The sequence below is a fragment of the Sarcophilus harrisii genome, chromosome 3 (genome assembly GCF_902635505.1).
Source record: "Sarcophilus harrisii chromosome 3, mSarHar1.11, whole genome shotgun sequence".
NCBI classification, from domain to species: Eukaryota; Metazoa; Chordata; class Mammalia; order Dasyuromorphia; family Dasyuridae; genus Sarcophilus; species Sarcophilus harrisii.
In genome coordinates this window covers 293341505-293366997 of record NC_045428.1, presented here as the reverse complement: position 1 = coordinate 293366997, position 25493 = coordinate 293341505, and the positions used below count along the sequence as shown (strand labels likewise).

The window sequence follows — 25493 nt, the reverse complement described above, 5'->3', positions numbered from 1 at the left end:
AAAATGTTTGTTGAGTTGTCAGATAGAAGAATTTTCTCTCAAGGGCTTTTGATTATACTCTCATCCTATTGGGTTAGGACCAGAGGACTGACTCTGTAAATATACTCAAGCTGATTCCGAGGTTTCCTGTGTTCTTAAGCACAGTATCATACCAAATAATCAATCAATAAGCACTTATTAAATACTTAATATGTGCCAGGCACTGTACACTAAATCAATGTAGGAGTATAGTGACGCCATTGATGGAAAAAAAGTAGAACAAAGTCACCAACCCCACTCACGGACATTCAATCTCACTAGATGGGTTTGCCCTGGGGCTAGTGTGCACCCAACTAAGGTACAACATGAGAATTAAAAAGGAACTGTCCTATCCTAGCTCAACAAGCAGATGCTTTTAATATGCTGACATTAAAGTGTGCCAGATAGAGAAAACTTTTATCAGTGTAGAGAACAGCACCGGCACTAGAAAGAGTTTGGTTTAGTAAATAAGAATGCCAGGCTTAGAGTTGGAAAGATCTGAGTTCCAATTTGGCCTCAGATATTGATCAGCTGTGTGCCCCTGAACCAGTCAACCTCCATCTGCTTCAGTTTCCTTACTTTTAAAAGGGGGATCATGATAATACTCACTTCCCAGGGTTGTTGTGAGGATCAAATGGCATAATATTTGTAAAGTACTTGGCACAATGCCTGTCATATAGTAGGCAATAATAGATACCTTCTCTCCCATTTTACTTCCAATCTCAGAGATTAATTGCCTGGGGCAATTAGGGGTTAAATGGTTTCTTCATAGTACTACAGACATTAAGTGTCAGATATGGGGACTTAAATGTAGATTTTTTTAACTCCCAAGAAGAAGTTAGGTTTTTTGTTTTTTGTTTTTTTTTGTTGGGGAAAGGGTTTTCTCTCCCACGACTGATAGGCTGAAGAATTTTGACCTTTTCTGATCTGCCTTAATTTTTCTTTAGATGGCCTGGTGAATATTGGGTTCTGGTGGAGGCAGGGGTCTCTTTACATTGGTGCTAGACTTGGTGCTGATAACTTATTAAGCTTAGCTCTCTGCAGCTCAAAACTCTCTTCCATATCTTCACTAGTTTCAGTCTCCAGAGTATCAAGGAGGGATTAAAGGTATGCTAGGGGAATATTTTGTAATACTTTGACATACTCCTTTTTGGTATCTTATTTTCTAAAGTTTAATTTCAAGTTTTTGTTAAACGCCCATGTATGCATTTTAAGTGTTATAAAAATTTTAAATCTTTTTCACACTTGTATGAATATTATGATAGAAATAAAGATTCTTTTTTAAAAAAACATTTCTTCAATTCAATTATATCAGTCTAATTGAATTCAAAATGAAATGGGTAAAGAAGGACTTAATATGAACATTCTTAATCTTCAATAATAAGAGTATTGCATACAGAACAAGGAATACTCTGAATTGATGGGACCACATCCGGAACATTTTAGTTTTTATTGCCTCAATTTAAGAAGGTTATTGACAAATTAGAACATAGCAAGCCAAGATAATAATGGTTGAAATAACTCAATTCAATTTAGCAAACATTTTTTAAATGTCTGGTATGTGTTTAGCACTATGTTAGGTACAAGGAAAGGCACAAAGCTTAGAAGAGGGGAATATGAAATATGTAGCTATAATACATCATAAGCATAATAAAAGAGCTACAAACAAAGTGATATGCAAGGGGATGTGGGGAAGAATAAGGTTCTTCCTATAACTGAAGTAAGGGAAAACTTTATGAGGAGGTGGGATTTGAAGTGAGACTTAAAATATGATTTGCAATCCTACAGGTAACATGCAGTGGAGTAAAAGGGTAAGGATATGAGGGGGGCATTCTAACTATTGAGAATTTACTAACCAAAGACTTGGAGATGAGACAGTGGGGAGCATAAACAAATGACAAGTAGTCTAGTATGGAAGAAGCAAAAGTTTGTAGAGGGAGCATGCAGTGGGGAATAAGACTGAATAAGACTGAAAAGGAAGAATGCCACCGGATACTGATTGTCCTTGAAAAGCAATAGCATTTGGTGGTCCTTGATAGTTATTGAATAGACATTAAAGAGTTTTGAGCAAAAGAATGACATGACCATATCTACATGGGAGGCAAATTAGTCTAGCATAGGTTTGAAGTATGGATTGAAGGAAAGGGTGTCAAATTAGTTAGTCAATAAATATTTATCAAGCTCCTACTCCTGTTAGTCACAGTGTGAAGCACTGAGGATACCAAAAGAGGCAAAAGATAGTCCCTGCTCTCTCCTAGTTCACAATTTAACTGAGGAGTCAACCAGAAAACAAATATGTACAAATAAGCTTCATGTAAGATAAAAAGGAAATAATTTTTAATAAAGAAAGCATTATCATAAAAAAAAGCTTTCTATAGAACTGTGATTGGATTTTAGTTGGGTCTTCAGGGAAGTTCAGGGTTTCAGAAGAAGAGTTGAAGAGAGTATTCCAGGAATGGGGACCAGATTGTGAAAAGATCTAGTGCTGGGAGATGGAGTATATTCTTGGAACAGTCTGGAGGTCATTGTCAGTGGATCAAAGAGTTTGTGGTGGGGAATAATGATAGGAAAACTGAAAAGGCAAGAAGGACTAGTTTATGAAAGGCTTTGAGTACCAAACAGAGGATTTTGATAAAGGTGAGAATACTCATTAGGAAGCTACTATAATAGTCCAGGAAAGAAGTAATATGGATATTTAATTATAGCATTATGGAAATAACGAGGGAACCAAGGTTAAATAGTTTTAGCTATAGCATTTCTTTACTCAAAAAATTTGAGTGGTCCCAATGCTTAGGTATAACATCAAGTTCCTCCATTTGTTATTTAAAGTCTGCTATATCCTACCTTTTAAGATATTTTGTTTTATCTCTCCCACCCTCCTTGTACAGTCTGTGTTCTTACCAAACTGGAATATTAATTTCCTTTGGGAATTCAAATTTCATCTCTCACCATTCATTGTGCTTAGAATATGTTTGTCACAGCAGAGAGGCTTTTCTTCAAAGTCCAGTTAACCTCTTCTGTGAAGGTTCCCAGAAACATTTTTAGGTTAGGGTTTCCTTCCTCCTCAAATTATCTCTTATTAATATCATCTTTCATCAAGCCCTTTTCTCAAAAGGTTGAGAACAATGTCATTTATGTTTGTTTCAGCACCATGCTTTGTATCACCAGTACTTAGCACCATGAACTGCACATAGTAGGAGTCTAACAAATATTTGTTCAATTGAATTGAATTAAAATGCAAACCTCACTGTGCCCTCATATGTTAAAGAAATTTATTAATTATATTTATTACTTAGATACTAGCACAGATCTGAGACTCTGCTCTCCAGTAGTGGAGATCATCCTGACTTTGCTTTCTCGTTCTGTCTGATCCATGTCCCTTTTCTCTAACAAATCTTCCATGTGGATCTACCTAAGATGCAGGAGACCTTTTTCTCTATCTCCTGACACTTCATACATGCCAGTAGAGTTTGTGGGATGTATACCTAACTCTTTCATTTTATGATATAACTGGCTCAAACATTTTTCTAGTGCTAGTTATTTTAAGTAATATCCTACTATACATTATATATCTATATCTATATCTACACCTATATCTATATCTATATTTACATTTACATTTGTATCTATCTCCTGTAGTACTTCATTGACAATATGTCACAACCTAATCAGAGTACACCTTTCCTTTGTCCTTAGGGTGACTTGCAATTGTAATTCTTTAGAAACTGTGATATTCTATGACTTCCATACATTCACCATGGGAGGAAATGTGGCACAGTGGATAGAGTGATAGACTTAAAGAGTTCAAATCCTACTTTGATACTAATAAATTGTACTGTCAAAAGTCAATGAAACTCTCCAAGTCTGAATTTCCTTGTGTGTAAAATGGAGATACCTGTAGCACTCACTTTAAAGGCCTGTTGTGGAGATCAAATGATGCAATGCATGTAAAGGTCTCCACAAATTTTAAAATTATATATATAATGTATATATTATGTGTGTACACTATATATAATATATATATATAACTGCCTATCATTATTATTGTATAGTACCATAAGAAAAATATTGATGTTCAAAAAATGGGCCTTTGTTTCAGTGAGAAATTATGTTCTTTGTCTCCCATGAGCCTTTTTATTGATTCATTCCCTATTTCTGAAATATCTCTATCTCACTCTCTACCTCTACCTCATATTAAAATTCTGCTTGCTAGATTTCTACATATTTCATAAGATCCATTTGTACTACTAACCTTTTCCAATTCTCTTTTTGTTGAAAATATAACACAATAGTAAGAACATTATGAGTTTAGGGCCAGGCAAAAGACCCAAGTTCCTTTTTGACCCTGACATTTAATTAATAGTTCAACATTGGACATATCATAGACTCTCTGGTCCTTAGTTTCTTCATCTGTAAAATAGGGATATAATACTTGCACTTCCTACTTCCTACTTCACAGGGTTTTGTGAGAAAAACACTTTGTAAAGATTATTTGAAAAGGTTCTTTGACTCCTCCAGAACTCAAATATCCTTTTCCTTGTACTTTGCTTGTGTATTTAAGATCCTAAGATTTAGAGATAGGATAACTCTTAAAGCTCAACTTATGTTCTTTTCTTTTATTGCTATTTTTATACTTTACTATTCTCATAATTAAATTGGAAACTCCTTGAGGACAAGAAAGTTCTCCCCCTTACCTTTTAATTTTCCATTCCAAGCACAATGAGCAAGCATTTATTAAGCCACCATTTAATGTGTCTGGAGCTGTGCTCGGTGTTATGGAGACAAAGACAAAAGTGAAACTATGCTATTTCCAGAGGCCTAATATTCTATTGGACATCTTCACATATCAGTTCATATAGTTCTAATCTAAAACAAATAACAAGGAAATATTGTGGGGACGGGAAAGCTTCATGTAGGAAGTACTGTTTGAGATCTGAAGGAAAGTCAGGGTTCTAAGAGGCGGGGTGGGGAAGGAGAGATCATTTCCTTGGCATGCCGACAACAGGTTTTGCAAATCAGCAGGTTAGATAGGATGGGATCTGCTGTTTGAGGATCAACAAGATCAGTTTGGCTGAATCATAGCATTGATATAATGCCTTACCCGGTGCTGTCATACAATAGATGTTTATAGAGTCAAAGAGTCAATTTGGTAAAGCTGTGTAGCCTCCCACTTGAGAGAACATACCAGGAGTAGGTATTATGATGACAAGTTATACATAATAACTTTTGTTTAGTTATAAAAGGGCTGTCCCCGTATATTTCTCTGATATTTTGATGTGACACTTTCAGACAGAGAATTATTGGAGTTGCTAGTAAGCCCCTCCCAAACTAGTCAAAGTAGAAGGATACTCTCCTAAAACAAAAACAAGATCAGCTGCACAACATGAATGAAGAAGGGGGAAGACAGAAAAAAAAATTAATATCCCTCCTGTGTTCAGGAATACACATTTTCCAAATCAGGCATTCATCTGAGGTCCAGAGGCCCCCAAGTATATACATGGATAGATTTCAGGGAACTATGGTAAGGTAGGGTAGGAAGAATTACTTTTTTATTTTCATTAATCCTTAACTGAAATTTAGCATTTGCTTCAATTACAAATATAGACAAAACACATAATTCTGAGGGGTCCCTAGGCTGCAGTAGGCTTTCACAAGAATTCACAATACAGAAAAGGTTAAGAGTTCCTCCATAAACGAGAAGGGAGAAATTGAGCTTATGTTCAAAGTACTTTAAGCTCTTGCAGTGTAAAGCAGACATGCGCCAATGGCGAAGAACTCAGGGCATTATGACGGAAATCATGTCCTCTCTGAAAATCCTTTCCTTTTGTGCTATGGGTAGGATTTACATGTTCAGGAAACAGAAACATGATCAAATAGATTGGCAGTTGTGTGGGATCATGGCAGTGGTTAGAAATCCCAAAATGGTTGGTCAAAATGAACATGCTATTTTCTAAGCAACAAGGGGCCCGAGCCCTGGGAGATCTCCATTCTGAAGCCCATTCAGTGATTGGTGAATACCAGCCTGGAACTTTCACAGAAGTCTCAGCTCACCACTCACTCACCCTTCCCAGTACTACTCACTCTGCGTTCTATAAAAAGTCCTCATCCTGCCTTTTGGTCATTTTCTCAGTGACTCCCACTCTCTCCTTCTCTGCCCTCCCACTGCTTACTCCTTTGTTCCCTCCTCTCATCCCACTTCCACCTACCATCCTACTCAGAACCTGTTCCTCTGTGCCTCTGAATACCTTCTCCATTGAGGATAAACTTGTTTCCAGCTTAAACCTTTTCCTTTCCCACTCCTTTCACCTTCTGGTGTTCATTCAGACCTGACTCCCTCCTATTTATTCCTGCGCATTCTTTCTAACCCTGGTAGTACTTTTGTTCTTCATATCTCATTAGCCACCACTTCCACGCTCTTCATTCTCACTTGCAGCATCTCTCACTAAAGCTCTTAACCTATCCTTGGAGGTTCATTCAAGATTCTGATAACTGTTCTCTACCTACTTCCGGGCCATTTTCTTTTCTTGTTCAGTGAGTTCAAGGATCACAATCTTTTCTCTCCTCCCCAACTCCTGCTGTCATGCTAGGGGACTTTGACATGTGTTTCCTCCAACACCCCAAAGTCCCAGCTCCTCAGATGACTTGTGTCCCATGACTACTCTTCCCTTGATCTTACTAATCACTTATGAGAGCTCTACTTCCATGCTCATGAACCGTGAAATTCCTTTATCTGATTATAATCTTTCACCATTCTTCCATCTTTCCCTCTGTCTTATGACCCCTATCTCTGTTCTTTGTCCTCACCATAACTACTAATCCCTCCTTCTGTTCTTTCCCAGGCCATCATCCCTGCGCTGACTATATTCTCCTCCCTATCTCTTGCCCCTAGGTAAACCAGTTCATCTCTACACCATCTTCTTCTCTTAAGTCTCTTGGCTCTAACCTAAAGTGCAAGTCTGATGATATTCACTGACTGCTCCCCACTCCCGTCCCCTTATTTAATTAATTCCAGTGGCTCCCTGTCACTTCTAGGGTCAATATAAAATCCTTTGTTTGGCTTGTAAAGTCCTTTATAACCTGGCCTCTTATCTTTCTAATCTTACACTTCCTTCTCTTCCATGTATTCTTCTTTCTAGTGTTATTGGCCTCCCTGTTGTTCCTCAAACAAGATAATCCATCTTCTAATTTTAGGCATTTTCACTGGCAGTCCCCTTTTGCTGGAATTCTCTCTCTCCTTCTATGCCCCCTGGATTTATTTAAGTCTCAGATAAAATTCTACCTTTTCTAAAAAGCCATTGCTTAAAAAAATTTTTTTTAACATTTTAATTTAAAGTGTTGAGTTCCAAATTCTATTCTTCTCTTCCTCCTCTCTCTATCTCTGAGATAGTAAGCAATTAGATACAGGTTATACATGGGTTGTTATGTAAAACATTTCCATATTATTCATTTTGTACAAGAAAACTCAAATGAAAATGAAAAATAGCATGCTTCAGTCTATATTCAATTAATAACAGTTCTTTCTCTGGAGGTGGATAGTATGTTTCATCCTTTGGGATTGTCTTAAATCATTGTACTGCTGAGACTAAATCATTCACGCTTCCTTGAACAATATTGTTACACTGTTCTTTTCATTTCACTATGCATCAGTTCATGTTAAATATATTTTTTTCTGAAATTATTCTGTTTGTCATTTCTTACAGTACAATAATATTCCATTATAATCATCTACCACAGCTTGTTCCCCAGTTGATGGGCATTCCTTTGATTTCCAATTCTTAGCTACCATAGAAAGAGCAGTTACAAATATTTTTTGTATAGATTCTTTTCTCTCTTTTTTTTGAGTGTCTTTGGAATATAGACTTTGTAGTGATATTGTTGGATGGAAGGGCATACACGGTTTTATAACCCTTTGGGCAGAGTTCCAAATTGATCTCCAGAATGGTTGGGTTGGTTCATAATTCCAACATTGCATTAGTATCCCAGTTTTCCCACATGCCCCCCAATATCCAACATTTTCCTTTTCTGTCATTAGCCACTCTGATAGATGTGAAGCAGTATCTTAGAATTATTTTAATTTACATTTCTCTGATCAGTTATTATAGCTTAGAACATTAAAAAAATCTGATTATAGATAGCTTTGATTTCTTTGTCTGCAAACTGCCTTTTCATATACTTTGACCATTTATCAATTGGAGAATGACTTGCATTTTTATAAATTTGACTAAGTTCTCTATATATTTGTGTAATGAAGCCTTTATTAGAGATACTTATTACACCCCTGCCCCCAATTTTGGATATCCTCATATTTTTTGTTGCATTGTTTTAGTGCAAAAACTTTTAAATTTTGCATACTCAAAATTATCTACTTTACATTTTGTGATGCTCTCTATATCTTTTTTGGTCTTAAATTCTTCATTTATCTCTAAACCTGATAGGTAAACTATTCTATGTTCTCTTAGTTTGTTTATGGTATCATCCTTTAGGTATAAATCATATACCTATTTTGAACTTATCTTGGTATATGGTGTGAAATGTTGTTCTATAACTAGTTTGTACCATACAGTTTTACAGTTTTCCCAGGAATTTTTGTCAAATAATGCATTTTTGTTCCAAAAGCTTGGAACTTTGGATTTATCATATGCTGAGTTACTATGGTCATTTACTATACGGTAATTTGTACCTAATTCATTCCACTGATCTACCACTTTAGCCAGTACCAGGTTATTTTTGACAATTACTGCTTTATAATATAGTTTGAGATCTGGTACACCCAGACCATTTTTTCTTCATTTTATTCCTTTGATATCTTTGAGTTTTTATCCTCCCAGATTCAATTACTTTTTTTCCCTAGCTCTTTAAAATAATTTTTTGATGTTTTCATTAGTACAGCACTGAATATAATCCTTCCTATTGCCATTCAATTTTCTCCACAGATTTGTTATATCTAACTTTTACAGAATTTTATTCACTTCTTTAATTTTTTTCTTGTTTATTTTTTGATTAGATTTATCTAGTTCTTAGAAGGGAAAGTTGAGGTCCTTTAATAGTATAGTTTTACTATCTATTTTCTCCTGTAATTCATTCAATTTCTTCAAAAATTTAGGTACTACACTATTTGGTACATATATAGTTAGTATTGATATTACTTAATTGCTTATGGTACCTTTCAACAATATATAGTTTCCATTCTTTGTCTCTTTGAATTTGTCTAAGGCATGACTGCTCTCTCTACATTTTTTGCTTCAGTTGAAGCATAATAAATTCTGCTCCAACTTCTTATCTTTACCTTATGCATATCTCTCTGTTTCAAATGTGTTTCTTGTAAGCAAAATATTGTAGGATTCTGGTTTTTAGTCCATTCTTTTAATGGCTTCCTTTTTATGGGTGAGTTCATCCCATTGACATTTATAGTTATGATAAGCAATTGTGTATTTCCCTCCATATTATTTTTCACTTGTCTATCCCACCCCTTACCCTCCTACCCTTTCCCTTTTAAAAAGTGTTTTACTTCTGATCACCACCTTCTCCAATAGACCTTTTCCTCTATCAGTCTGCCCTTCCCTTTCTATTATCACCATCTCTTTACTTTCTTATAGGGTAAGACAGATTTCTGGATATGTTGGATATTCAACTGGATATGTATATTATTTTCTCAAGCCTCTTTTTTTGTGGATAATTTACCTGTTCCATCTCTGTTTTTCTTCCAATGCAATTTTCTTTTCTATCTCTTTGTTTTTTGTTATTTCTATTCCATCAAAGTCACTGTATATTCATACCTTCTACCTGAATATATTCTAATTGATCTTATAGTAATAACATTATTAAGAGTTACAAATATTATTTTGTCATATAAAAGTATAAACTATTCAACCTTCTTGAATTTCTTATGTTATCTCTTGTTTCTTTTATTTTTCTTTTTAATCTTTTTATGTGTTCCTTGAATATCATAACTGGAAGTCATTTTTAAAAATTTGGCCCTTGAATTAATTACAAATGCTTCAGTCCTCTATTTCATTAAATATCCATTTTCTCTTCTGAAAGATTTTATTACATTTTTCTGGTTAGGTGATTCTTAATTGCAATTCTAATTTCTTTGCTTTTTGTTATATCATAATCCAAGTCCTTCAGTTATTTAATATGGAACTGTTAAACACTGACTGTAACTCCACACTATTTGAATCATTTATTTTTAGCTGGTTGCAATAACTTTCTCTTTGATCTGTTCTGGAATTTGATTTTGATGTTCCTGGGAGTTTTTATTTTGTAATCTATTTCAGGAAGTGATTGGTAGATTGTTTCAATTTCTATTTTGTACTCTGGTTCTAACATATTTCTTTGATAATTTCTTGCATGAGGTTGTCCAGGCTTTTCTTTTTTTCTTCCTCCTCCCCTGTGTGTGTGTGTGTGTGTGTGTGTATGCTCCTTCCCCCCTCCACCCTGATCGTGTCTTTCAGGTAGTCTAATAATTCTTATATTATCTCTCCTGGATCTATTTTTTAAGTCAGTTTTTCCAATGAGAAACTTTCTTTTTTTTTTTTTTTTTTTTACTTTTTTGATTTTGTTTGATTATATCTTGATGTCCCATAGAGTCATTAATTTCCATTTCTCTGATTTTAATTTTTGGGAAATTATTTTCTTTAATAACTTTTGTACTTTCTTTTCCATTTAATCAATTCTATTTTTTAGAGAATTATTTTCCTTGGTAAAATTTTGCATATCTTTTCCCATGCTATTGACTCTTTTTTCATGATTCTCTTGCATTATTGTCATTTCTTTCCCCAACTTTTCTTCTACTTCTCTAATTTTTTTTAATCTCTTTTAAGTTTTTCCAGGAATTCTTTTTGATCCTGAAACCAAATTACATGTTTCCTTGAGGTTTCATGAGGCTTTAGCTAGTTTGATACTATTGTCATCTTTCAAGTTGATGCTTTGCTCCTTCCTATCACCATGGTAATTTTCTTTTTTTTTTGGTAATTTTCTATAGTCAAGCTCCTTTTATTGTTGTTTTATTTACTTTTCTGCCTTTTTTGGTGGATGTTTTTATGTGAGAGTTGGGGTCCTGTACTCTCCCAATCTTTTTATGCTGGGGTTCTGGATCTTACTGCTGGCTTTCACTGGACTTCAGGGCTTAGCTGCTTGTTTTCTCTAGAGGGAAGGCTTTCCTTCTGGCTTCTATGGTGGACTCCCTGTTGGGTGGGGCCTTACTGCTGGGTTGCTATTGGTAACATAATCTTTCTGATGTCTGGCTCTGGAGGAAAGATCTTCTTGCTACTCTGCCCAAGGGTTGAGACCCTGCTGCATGTTGCTATGAAAACAAGGAATTTCTGCTGGGAGGCCTCATGGGTGGGCTCTTGATGTTGGCAAGCCCTGGGGCGGGGCTCCCATTAGCAATAGGATCAAGGCCTGGCTGGTCCAGGCTTCTGCTGGAGCTGGGGTCGCTGTGGTGGGACTTGGCTGCACTGCACAGACTGCTCACTTCTTTAGGGGCCTGCTGGTTTGCGGAAAGGTGAGGCTTAGAGCCCTGCTGCAGGCCCCATACTGGGAAGCTGATTGCTGTTTTCCCACCCCAGTGAGACAGACCTTTCTTGCCATGTTGGAAAGCTGCTTCTCTATTCCTGATTAATTCTGAGGCAGTTTTTTAGTTGTTTGGAGGGGAATTTGGAAAGATTTCAGAGGGTTCCTTCTTCACACTGCCATTTCAGCATTGGAACTAAGAAGCCATTCCGGGACCATCCTTAATGCTTTGCAAATCTTAAAGGACTATATAAATGCTAGCTATAATTATAATAATATAATATAATAACATAATATAAGATAGTACAGGAGATAGAACCTGAACTCAATTCTGGCTTAGATAATTACAAACTGTGACCCTGGACAAGTCATTTAACCTTTTGCCTCAGGTTCTTCATCTGTAAATGGAACTTATCTAGGAGGATTGTTATAGGATTAAATGAGACAATAATTGTACAGTGCTTAGCACTGTGCCTAGTACATAGTATGTATCACTTAAATGTTAGCTGCTGCTACTGTTGCTACTATTACTATTTATAATAGTAGTAATATAATGCTGGTATCTTCTTGAGATTGTCTCTAATTTATCTTGTTTATAATTTGTTTGCCTCAGACACTGTGTTCCTGGGCAAGTCATTTGACCCTGTTTGCCTCAGTTTCCTCATGTATAAAATGATCTAGAGAAGGAAATGGCAAACCACTCTCTTTGCCAAGAAAAACCAAAATGGAGTCACAGCCAGACACAACTGAAATGACTGAACAACAATAACTTATTTATACATAGTTATTTGTATTTTGTTTTTCTCATTAGGTTGTAAGCTACTTGAGGGTAAGCACTCTTTTTACCTTTCTTTGTATCTCTAGCATTTAGTAGCTGACACATAATCGGTGTTTAATAAGTGCTTATTTACTTAACTGGATCTTAACAAGTTACATAAAAAATAAAGCATTTTGAAGATACTGTGCATGGAATGTAGCTGCAGAAACAGAACAAACAAGAAAATAGGACTTTCTGGGACAGGGAGGTGGCTGCTGCCTTGCTGTGGTATTCACTCACGCTATTGGGACGCCCTCAATTAGGTTTATGAATTGTGGTTGCCATGATGAGTGCTGACCCTCTGGGTAATGGAGGAAGGGAGTGGCCCTATTCCTTTGCTGAAAGGGCTGGCTAAAAGTTATTTTTCTGTTTTTTTAACGGCCTTGTATTAAACTGATCCTATCTTCAAATCGATTCGTAATCTGGTATTTGTTTGGGTGGTTAAGGCAAGAATAGAAGTGAGAACTGATTACCAAAGGAGAGTTTGAAAGAAGTCAAATTCAAATATTCCCAGGGACTGAACAAGTCTCCTGGGGGGGGGGGGGGGGGGGGAAGGAAACAGGTATGCACCATGTAGATTTTTATTAGATGGGAGTTAAATACAGAAAACAGTCTGAGAAGAGAGGTCTAGGATCCTCAATTGGCATATAGGTTGCCAATATAATTAGCTATTTATATGACTATAAATGATCACTGGAATACAAACATTGAATAGACCCAATGTATTCTAATACTGAATATTATTATTATTAAATACTGAATAGGAAATATAGAATTCAGCCTCAGGAGACAAGCACAGTCAGATCTAAACATATATTTTAGAACTTGGATAAGACAGTTAAAGTATTAATAAAGCTACTCATTTTCAGGTTATTGTGAAATATGCTATTATCAAATATATATTTCAAATAGATAAACAATAAAACAAAAATACTGTCACAGAAGGGGTAGCACAAGGAAAAGAGCACTAATGGGAAGTTAGGGGGGTGAATTCTGTTCCCCAGGGAGACAATAAATTTATTGTGTAGCCTCAAATAAGTCACTCCTTTTTGGACCTCAGTTTCCTCATCTGTAAAATGAAGGGATTGAACCAGATTATTTCTAAGGTAACAAAATCATAGAATTTAGAGCTGGAAAGAAACTTGGAGACCAGACAACTTGGCAGCACAGTGGTAGAGTGCTGGTCTTGGAGTGGAGGAAGAATGGAATTCAAATCCTATCTCAGACACTTACAAGCTCTGTGAACCAGGCAAGTCACAATCACTTTATGCTTCAATTTTCTTATCTGTAAAATGGAGATAACAATAACAATTCCTTCCCAGGTGAGGAACAGATGAAATATGTAAAGTACTTTGCAAAACTTAAAGAGATATAAAAATGCTGCTTCTATTGTTGTTGCTGTTGGAAAGGTTATGATGAGAAAATCAAAGCTAGGAAAGATAAAAGGATTTGACTCAAATTCACATAACTCAAGTGGTTTAGTAGGATTTGAATCTAAGACCTCGATTCTTGATTTTCAGTGTGATGCTTTCCCCTGTTAACCTCTTTAGCTTTAGGTTCTCTTTCTCTCTGTGCTCCTCATACCTTCTTGTTTTTAATAATTCTCTTATTCCCTCTTCCCTGGGGCTAACTCACAAGGTTTTTCTCCTCAGGAATTTGTCAAACGTTTTCTCCTCCACTGAATATGAATTTATGCTTCTGATCCCTCTGTACTGCTCACTCTAGTGACTTCTCATGCCCTCATTCCATTCTTGTTAGCAGTGATCTCTTGACTCTAAAACAAGGCTTCTCTATAGAAGTCTAAGTTATTTTCATTAATCTTTTGTCTCCTTTTGTCATCCTACATATTTTATTTTATGCATTTAAAAAGCTTATTCTGAGGAGGAGTCTTCCACAGACTCCCAAAAGAGAAATAATAGAGAACCCCCACTCTCTGGGCAATTCTCATGTTCCCCAATCACTTTTTCTCAAGGATTCTCCCAAGAATCATCATTCACCTTCCTCTCTCCTCCACACTTTTTAACTCTAAAATCTAATGAAACAACTCAAGCTTAAAAACCTCTATGGAATAACTGGTACCTCTGAAACCACATAACTCTATATAAGGGAAAGAAGCTCTATGACACAATAGTTAGATTTTCACCTAGCTACTTTCTATCTCCAGATCAAATGTAAATATCTGGCTTTTACTTTCACCAGCTGGTCATTCCCAATCTAATTAATCTCATCTTATAATAAACCTTACCCTACATTCTCCATTCCAGACAGATATACTCTGGTGGTCTGCCAATATTACCCTTGATTTTGTCTAAGAAGTATGGAATATGCTTATAGCAAAGTAGATCTCAGAAAATGAGCCCCAGTTATTCTCCAACTTGCCTAATATAATATTTTCCCATCTAATTCTTTCTTTTATTCACTGTATATATTTATGTTGCTAAAGATTTTGTACCTCATAAGGGCTTTTGATATTGGATTTGCCTAAATTGGGTTACACAGGCTTGACTGAATATGTCTCTCAGTTGGTGTTTTTTGTGTGGAAAAAACAGTAGAGAAAAGTGATGAAGAAATAGTTCTTCAGAAGCATCTTCTCCCTTCACATGGTTGTAAACAAACAGGGGAGAAGAAAGACTCCCTTTTTTCTCCTTTACATCAAATAAATATGGGAAAATAATTGAGAGAAACTGAAATTTTGTTATAAAACAACATAAAAATAGCAATATTTATGTATAGAACATTACAACTGGAAAAACTCTAGTCAAATGCTCTCATCTTATATTCAAGGAAAGACCCACAGAGGTTAAATGATTTTCACTTATTAATACATACCTTACAGGAGACCTATGCCTCGTACCCAGGTCTTGTAATTCTAAGTACAATGCTCTTGCCACAATATCATACTGCTTCAATGAAATAGTACTGTCCCCTTCAGAATCATTTAGTATCTAGACTACTTTCTAATCTTTTAAATTAGGACCAGCCTAATTTTTTTTAATCAATTTAAAATTGTTTCTTAAAGGCGCTTGTGCACTAATGATTCTTTGCTTGGTACAACAAGTCACACAAAGGTCCAAAATTTCTTGCCAACTTATCCTCCAATGATATGTTTTATCCTGGTTATTTGAGATTCTTTACCAATTAGTGGTAGAGAAGACACACATGAGAAAACAGGGTGTTTTTCAAGTCTATCTCTCATTTAACCTGCAACCAAACATCGAATTATCATTCATGATCTGAGTGGAGGGAAGCTAGTTTGGATAATCCCACATTAGAAAGATAGTAAGATGTTTCATGAGATTATGGAATGAGAATTGCAACTGCTCCTCCCAACTTTTCCTAAATTGCATGGATCTATGTTCTCACTTCACATACTTGGGGTGTGTTACAACTGGGGCTGAGCCAAGTTAGGTCAGGGAGCATCACGGTGATCCAGCAGTAATGTTCTTGTCTTCTAACACAAACACTCAGAGGTGGAAAACTCTTAAGCTATTTTGTACACAGTACTTGTGAGAGGAAATATGCAAATAGTATCAGTACTATCCCTTCTGGCCAGTGGAAGAGAATATATTAAAAGAATATTCTTCTTTCTTTGTCCCCAAAGGGTTTCTTTCCAAAGGAGACTCCAACTCTATATATGCATTTAATTACATTATATAAATATATCTATGGTAAGGAATGAACTTGCTACTTTTATGAGTTTTCCCCTCATGCAAACAACTTGCATCTATTGCTAGCAACATTTTTGCAGTTTTCACCAATTTAGCAATCACTACTTACTCAGTCCTTAGAATCAAGTCGCAATCTATGATTCCATTTTTTAAAATTGGATTAGCTGATGTTTCTAAAGCATTAAAAATACGAAAATAATATTTGAAAACAGGGAATAACAGGTATATATTTATATATCACTGTAAGGCCAAAAGCACTTTGTTGATGGTATTTGATAGGAATTACACAACCACTCCACATATAAGTAATGCAAGTTTGATAATTTCTATTTTATATGTGGAGTACCAAAGCTTCAGAGTTTAAGTGACTAGCCTAAAGCCACAGAGCTAGTAAATGGCAGAGTCAGGAAATGAACATAGATTGTCTTAATCAACAAATCCAAGCTGTTCTTAGTATATCATGGAGCTTCATAGGTTTTGCTATTTCCATCTTTTCTTAGACTGAGTTTCAGTTTTGATTTTCAGCAGATCTTCCCTCATGGCATGAAAATCAGTAGAACTTGATGGAGCAGTATTAGCCATTAACCACAAATGAAATGATGGTCCTAGTATGTCATTACTTCAGGGCAAAGAGGTGCTCTCTGTGGTTAGCCCAATAATAACATTCGAGATTTACCCACAGGAAAGGTTCTGAGATGCAGATCAAAGCAAAAAGCTGGAGCACTGAGAATACTGCAAAGCACTAAAAAAATGACAGTGACCTGGGTACCAAGAAGAAGGGAGGTTAAGAAGAGTTACACCTCTGGTCTGACGGGTAATTTGTGGAATATTGATATGTCAAGAAATCCAGAGTTTAGTAGAGAAAAGGATGATTTCTCTTGGTTTTTATCCTCTTTTTCCTTCCTTCCTCCCCCCCCCCCCCAAGCCTCCCAGCTGGAAGTGAGTTCCAGGGAATATAGGTAGGACATGGAGATATTCTCATCCAAGCTCACGTATTTTGCAAGTTCCCAAGAGACGTGGAGCAGAGAAACCTCTTACCTTCCCTGGTTTGCTGGTGTAATTGAAGGAGTAGATCTCTTCCGTGCTGAGGTTCACCACCCCGCTGTAAACGCGATCAAAATCCGCTCCCCTGGCAGAATCTTGGGAGCGGCCACTCCTCGTTTGAGCCCGGGGGAAGCTCCTTGGCTGCCCCCCGTATGGTGGAGGGAGCTGGGGCACTGCAGCCAGGAGCCAGGGCAGTCCATAGATCAAGGCGAGCCCCAAAGAGCACCGCATGGTGGGCACCGAGCGCTGTCTCCTTCACTGGCAGCCTTAGAGTTAGAGCGTAGCTGGAATTTAAAAAAGAAAACGGGGGAAAAGGGCAGACTGTATAACCTTTTTTAAAAGCCACCTCTACTGGGGCTGGCTAATGTTTCACTCAGTGCAGCCTGGGCGCTGTCTGACTTCCCCCACTGGTTTGCGCTAGGAATCTGCTGCCGATAGATAGACTGATAAAATATTGATCTAGTCTTGATGGGAGGTCATAGGATGAGGGGTAGGAGGTGGGAGGGAACAGGGGCGAGGGTTTTCTTTTTCTGGGTTAGAAAACCATGTTCTCTACTTTCAAGACCACAAAAATCCTTCACCTACTCAGCCAATATTTCGCCTCTACTCTCACCTCCCCTTTCCCCAACCTACCACCTTCACCCCAAAGTGGATTTTCTAGTATCAGCGAGAGAATGCACCCGAAGTTCAGTGTCAAACTATCTAGTTGTCTACCGCAGAAAATTCAGTCCATTTTGTGACTGTGTCGGTGCGTGCGTGTGTGTGTGTGTGTGTGTGTGTGTGTGTGTGTGTGTGCTGAGGGGGAGGAGACGAATGGGAGGGAGAAGACAAGGTGGGGAGAGGAAGGGGAGGACTAATTAGCGGTAGACATATTAAGCAATTAATACTGAGGGGATAGTAAGCTTATTCCAGACCCTAACCTAAACTAGAATGTTCGATTATCCTCTCAAACCCTCTCCCCATCCCTTCCTCCGGCTGAAGCCTATTAAAAACTATTTGTAGCTTAAATATTAATCTAAAATCTTTTCTCCTTTAAGAAAGCCTTCTTTAGACACACCTGTCCCACTTTTTATTTCCTCCACAAGAGTCATATCTCATCATATATACACATATATATAAATACATGTAATCATAAAAATAAATGTAGCAATAGTGAACACTAGTTGTTCTAGTTTCCTAAGACACCAAAGTTAAAAAGCAGCAATCCAAAGGTATGTTTCAAACGGGAATTTCTTTCCCTCTATCTACTCAAATATATCTTCCAAGATGTTAAGAGAAACTAAGTCAACGCTATTTTATTTGTTTGTTTGTTTCCTTTTAGAGAGACAGAAATCATTGCATGGTAAAGAAATGAACAGTGTAATTAAAAAGTAGAGAAATCTAGGTTATGGTCCTCTAAGCATATATCTGTGTATAATACTCTATCAAAATCTCCAAATCCTTAGCCAACTTGGTAAATGGTAATCGGATCATACAAATTGGACACTTTATTCTAATAACATCAGGTTGCATATATTTGCTAAGATGCTATTAAGAGGACTCAGTAAGATAATTCAAAACAAAACAAAAGCCAATAAAATCTTGCTCAAAATGCTTGAGTTCTTAGATTATATTCCTTAACCTTTAAAAATTAAAGCATTATTTTTTCGAGTCCATGATATTCAGTTGAACACCAAAAATTAGTGTTGTGCGTAGTGAAGGCCATATTTTCACATGGTATTTGCTTATGCTGCAAGCTCTTTAAGAGAGCATTGTACTAACAATGCTAAAGAAAGATAGGCATTTCCTAACATAGAAGTAATTTTCAGTAATCTACAACATGCTGTAAATTTATGAACAATCAGGTTGCCATTTCTCAGACTTGAATAAAACTTGAAACTGAATTCCAGGACAAAGTTTGCTTGAATCAGATCATTCTGCTTTTGAGAAACATAACATGGACAAACCAAGTACTCAGAACTTGAATAATTTCATTAAGGATTTGCATTTGAAAAAAAATGAAGTGGTCACATTTAAAATTTTTCTTTTGTTCTGAATCTCATAAAATTTGATTAAGTTAGAAATAATTAGGAGAAAGCTACAATTGAAAATAAAACTTATATTCTAAGTAAAATTCTATATGTGAAGTATAATGGGATAGTGGACAACATATCAAGACTAGGCATAAATCATGTGCCATCTCCTACAGGAATACTTTCTATCTATATGACCATGAGCAAGTCACTTCAGTTTTCTCATATGTAAGATCAGGGTCCCTTCTAACTCTAGACCTCTGATCCCTCAAGGTTATTTAGTCATTTGTGCTCACTCTCTTTTCTCATGTACTAAAAAAAAATTGTTCAGACATTGTATTTATTAAAAGTCTATTAGCATAGGGGTTATTCTTCCTTTTGCCTTTGTATCCCCAGAAAAAGGCATGTCAGTCATTATGAAACTGAGCTGGCCTCAGAGTCTGGATGAACTGAATTCAAATACTGTCTCTGGAACATTCCAACTGAGAGACTCTGAGCAATCATTTAATGTTTTAGTGTCTCAGACAACTCTGTAAGGCCATACCTAACACAAATTGCCATTTTGTTTTAATGGAGAAAATCTCAATGGGAGTCGACTACATTAATGAAATCACAAGCAGTTTCCCAAAACAAACAGAGCCAAGCAGGGTACCTTTCACAGAGGAAGAGTTTAAAGGTGTGGATGGGAATTTTAAAACCTGTTTCTTATGCCCAGTTCTATCATGTTATTTGGATAAATAACTTAATCTCTTTGTGTATCTGTTTTTTTCATTTATAAAATGGAAATGTTATTCATCATTCCTACTTTGTATGGATATTGTAAGATAAAATAAGATGATGTGTACAAAAGTACATAAAGCAATGTAAAGTACTATAATGTACTAATGAAAGATATCATTGTATGGATGAAAAAGCAAATTCATTTGATCAGTTGTTTCATTTATACAAAAACAAATACAGCTTCTACCCATGCTTTATTTTAATTGCAGACAGGTGTGTATTCCTATAATAATATCTAGATTTTCTGATTTTAAATGTAAATATTCTTAAATTAAAATGGGGGAAAGTTTGTTATTAGAGTACAGAAACTTGTTTCCTTTTTTGGTTCTGTGAGAGATGGAAGTGAATATCAATTATTTAATGCAGAAATCAAGTAGAAAAAACACAAAATATCAAAATAATTCATGACTAGCATTATTCAAATACTCAAGTGGCTCCATGCTCTTAACAATGATGGTATTTTCTCCAGTGATGTACATCACAACCCATCCATGCATGCATTTCATGTACCAAATGGCTGTACTGTCCCATAAATTTAACACAAGGTACCCACTTAACATACTAAGGGCTTCTTCTCTTTCTATTGACATCATGAAGATACCATGAAGATTGATTATCCCTTTGCCATTTGATGATCCTATTTCAGTTTTTAATAATACATTACTTTGAGGACATATTTTTAATTGTACTTCTTCCTTATTAGTTACTTATGTGATAGTCTGTTCATATTTACCATTTTTCTTTCCATTGTCCTATTTTTAAATCCTCATAGATTATAATGTTTTTAAGTCTCATAATTAGAAGAATATTGGTATTTTTAAAAGTTGTGCCATTATTTCCAAGGAAAGTTTGAGATACTTAAAAATTCTCAATGGCAATCCAACTCACCACACTTCTCTTGATCAGTTCTTGATTTAACTATATCTGTTTTTCACAGTCTCTACAAGACATCTATATGCTGATGAATGAGTCTTATAAGTTGTCCAATATGTTGGTTGCTTATTTAGACAATAGGCATTTTTCATTATTTGATTTTTTTGGGGCCAAATTCTTTTGAATTGTTATGGACCTCATCTGGAGGGCTCTTCAGTGTTCTGTTTCTTAATATAATCAGCAACCAGGACCATCTGGAGGACTTTACATATATAAGGAATTCCTTTTAACTTGGATTCCTCCAAGACACCAGCAAATACGTTTTTTGAATATATAATTCCATGTTTTGTATTTCATTTGATAGTGATCATTAGATGTTCATCAAGCAAGGCTGTCTCTCTTAAGAGCGTTCAAGGCACCTTACATAATTTATTTTTTCCCTATGGAAGGGAGTTATGTTTTTAGAAGAAAGCATTTATTGTGGACTTTTTCTCTATCAAATCTTTTTCTATAAGCAAAGTGGAATCTTGTGTTCTCTGTATCTTCCAGTCAATTGCACAATGGTGAACATGTGACATACTATGGAATATTACCTGTGAATGTTTATTTTTTTAAAACTGCTCACATTAAGGATGCTCTTGCAGATTGGTCTCATAACAATTTCATAGAGATGGGAAAGTAGGCATAAGCATTTTTTTATTGTTCTATGTCCCTTTTTTGGTATAATAATAATGTTTTAGATATTTTTCTCACATCTTTGGTTCTCTGAGAATTGAAGTCTTGATGCCCATACAAACATGCTGGTTCCTACAATGCAACTCATCTGTGTGCACTTGATTTTGTTCAGACCTTTCCTTGTATTTGTCCTATTTCATGACATCTTTTCCAGTTCTATAAGCATGTCCAGGACTATGGGAGAAAAGAGACTTGTAAAAATCTTTGCAGCTCATTTTCATCTTTCATCCATTTATTGTCTTCCAAAAATTTTGTTTACATACGTTTCTTGCCAAGTTTTCTTCAAATGATTACTTCTCTTTGCTTATGGGATAATACGAGTTATTATTATTATGCTATGAACAATATTCATTCATAATCACTCACATCCTCTAAAAATTTTATAAATGAATTTACATTATAAATTGGAATTGACCTTAGTTGCCATATTTTTCTTTCTGGCAAATAAGTCAATGTTTGCTTTGTAAGGTGCTTTTCAAATTCATCATGGCAATTCATCTACATTGGTTAAATTCCTATATGAAATGACTGTAATTGTTAATAATATCCTTTTCCATTAATATTTAATTATGAAGTATTAATGATTTGTTTTTACTGCAAATTTTAGTCATTTTAATTGTATACCATATCTTTTTTTCCCTCATTCTGATTCTTCTAGGCTTGTAATAATTTTGAGCTTTGCTCTATGAAGTTATTGGTCTGACTATACACAGATGGCTGATTCAGGAATAACTCCCACATCAGTAATGAGTCATTTCCTGTCTGTTAAAATATAATTTTTAGCTTTTGTGATGTTATTTGGTGCTTTCAACATCTAGTATATTCTGATTTTTTTGCTCAAAGAAAGTATTCATGATGCACAGGAGTATATTCTACAAGTCACTTGTCACTACTATTCACTTCCCTTGATCTGTTTTCCAATACATGCATTTTTGATATTCTCATCTATTTATGCTTTTCTATTGAAGTAAATGAATATCAAAGTACTGTTGCCTTAATTTGGAAGGCATTATTAAGTATTCGTATAATTTCTCTATCTTTTCATCTTCTGCAATAGATGTTTGGACATAACCTGCAATTGTTTTATTGATGGTCTTTTTGCATATAGTAGCACTGCAATACAAAATGAGCAAATGTCTCATGAAATATTGTTTCTTGTTACTTTTGGATGTAAAACAAAACGATCTTTGTTGACTCCTTTATTTAAAAAAAAATTGTAACCTATGAGTCATCCTTCAGGTTAATTGAAATTTCCTTCTGTTTTCTGGTCTTATTGATAGGACTGAGATTGATATAATTCAATTAATCCAGTAGTAAGTTCACAAATTGAGCTCTAGATGATTGTGTAGCATTTGGAGTGTCCCCAGTTAAATTAATGTTTGTTCTAAAAACCTTGTAAAAACCTTGCATATTTCTGATACCATTACTACATAAATAAAGGAAAGTTGTACTAGACTTTAAGCCATTTTGTATTTTTATTTGTATCATGGATTCTCTTGGCCAAAAACATCCATCTCTAAGTAGCCTCTCTATAGTGATAAATTTCTTTAAACTTATTTAGATTGGTACTAACTGGAATATTGCTAGATCTATACTTGAAGTCTGTAAAGCATGGTAGAATCTGCATAGCTTTTAAGAACTCAGGGATACCTTCATGCCACAATGAAACTTCAAAGTAGGAGGATTTTGAATACAGCCTTATTTATCATTTTATACAAACATACATCTATCTTGAATGTTACTTTAAAATTATATATATTAAATATTTAGTACATGTGCACAAAATATTTAATTTTTGGTTTTTTCTTAATATTTAATAAACATTCAAAGCTTAAGAGCCATAAAGATTTGGATTCAAATCCTACTTCTAACAGATATTGACTATGTGACTTTATGCAACTTACTCAGTGATTTAAGTAACTCTATAACTATAAGTTGCAGAGATTGCCTTGACCTATACCAGAAGGGTAAGTTTCCTTATTTGGGAGTTTCCTAGAATAACGCAATCATAGGTCCAGATCCTTTCCTTATCCTAATTATGTATCACATATTTTGTTAACATTAATTCCAAATTAATTGTACATAGCTTGGTTAGACTTCTATAATAAGTGGAGTTTCACATTTTTACTCTTTTTTGGCGTTTTTTAATGCAAGAATCTCTTTGAATTTTATATTTTCAAAATTGTATTAGCTTTTTTAGACTATTCATAATAAAATAGTATTAATGATAACATGATGCCAAAAGAATTATATTAATTTAAAAAATCAGTTACTGAATCAACTTTTTTCTACACCATGTCTAAAAGAATTAACTGGCTATTTTGGTGTTAGACACATTATGCATATATAAAATTGACAACATTCTAAAAGACTGCTTCTGATTTGAATAACTGAGAGCAAAGTTAAATCACAAACTACTAGTATTGGAAGAGAACCAAGAGATCAAGCCAACCTTTATTTTATTGATGAAGTTCAGTCACCTAAAGTGAAAAGCATAAAATCACAAATCTAGTATGAGAGAATAAAGAATCAAAGTCTTTTAACTCTGTCTCTGCATTGCATTATTTCTACACATACATTACAGATTTAAGTGATTGCTTTTTCTAACTCAGATCATAAAAAAATTGTATAATGGATTATAGAATCTTTTCTGGCCAGATCACAATAGAATTATCCCAGATGGATGAAAACTAATGCTATATTGTGAAAATTTAATAGAAGGACATCCTATACCTTCCTTTGGTAAATTACTTCGACCCCGCACAAATGATCATCAGCTTTACCCATATTTAAAGTCACAAATGCCTTTTTTCCCCCTAGGCAGCCCTGCTATTTATAAAGATAGGGACTGGAACCTGTGTGCTCACTTGATACAGGGAACTCTCTGGTGAGGAAAATCACTCTCTGCCAATCCAAGCTGGTACTTTCTTTGCAATATACAAGTCTTAGAGAGGTGTATTGAGCATTGAGTAGTTAAATGACTTGCTTAAAATTATTCTGTAAAATAAAGCTAGGTGTAGATCAAAATAACAACATTTGAATTAGCTGCAACAAATAATCCACTATAACTAATGTTTTTTCAATTATATTGAAAGTACTTATATAGATGCTTTCATTATATTGGTAGAGAATTTTCCTTTGCTAATTAACTGTAAGAGGTAAAAAGGAAAACTGAGCTGAAATTGAGCCCTTCTGACATCAAACAGCAATTATCTTTATCCACTCATTTCTCTATTTCTTAAATATATGGGCAACACCTGGAAGAAGTGTCCATCTAAACTTTTGAGTCATCTTACATACATATGTATGTAAAATGCATACATATATCCAGTGGCTTGAAGGAGATAAAGTTGTTTACATGATATCTTACTCTTTGCCCTAATGTGTTTTACAACACTTATTTTCAATTGCTATTTAATTGCTTTATCTGGAATTAGTTCTTCACTATTATTTCCCATCCTGAAATAACTTTGAATTTCTATTGCTTTGTATAGGTTTTGTACTTACTTTAATGTATATATAAAGTTCTTTTTTAATTTTGTCCCTCTTTGCATCCCTTGTACCCTAGCACAGTGCTTGACATATGGTAGGAGTTTAATAAATGCTCACTAAGTAGACTGATTTCTTTATTTCTTGCAATTTGTTCACTACAAATTCACTACACAAAATTCCACTACTCTGAAAAAATGTGTTTATTCCCATGAAAATCTGTATATCATGTTAATATACAGTAATATACACTTACCAAAATTTTATGAAATATTAACAAAAAAGTTAACCAGGGGGTAGAACATCTGAAATTTTCCAGTCAGTAGTGTGAGAATTTTGTTTTGTTTTTAAATAAAAGGGCTAGATAAATAAATATTCATTTTCAAGACGTAAAATTGGCAGAAAATATTATCAAGATTATACACATCAGATTAAGAGTCTTAACATGATAACAGAAAAGATTTCCTTCCCTCCCTGTTATGAATCTCCAATATATCCAGAGACAAAATGGCTTTAAGAGTAACATTTTTAGATTATGTAGTT

General features: G+C 35.0%; 1 protein-coding gene across 5 annotated transcripts in view; it reads right to left on the bottom strand.

Moving 5' to 3' along the window:
• Positions 1–25493, bottom strand: part of SIDT1 (SID1 transmembrane family member 1) — a 176009-nt gene that overhangs the window by 138506 nt on the left and 12010 nt on the right. For 3 of the 5 annotated variants that reach the window (XM_031959674.1, XM_023499003.2, XM_031959675.1), the window contains exon 1: positions 17056–17818. In XM_031959674.1, coding sequence (XP_031815534.1) covers positions 17056–17292 — 237 coding nt within the window. In that variant the 5' untranslated portion in view covers positions 17293–17818. Of the gene's footprint in view, positions 1–17055; positions 17819–25493 lie in introns of those variants that run through there. The other 2 variants (XM_031959673.1, XM_003763593.3) reach the window with 2 other exon arrangements.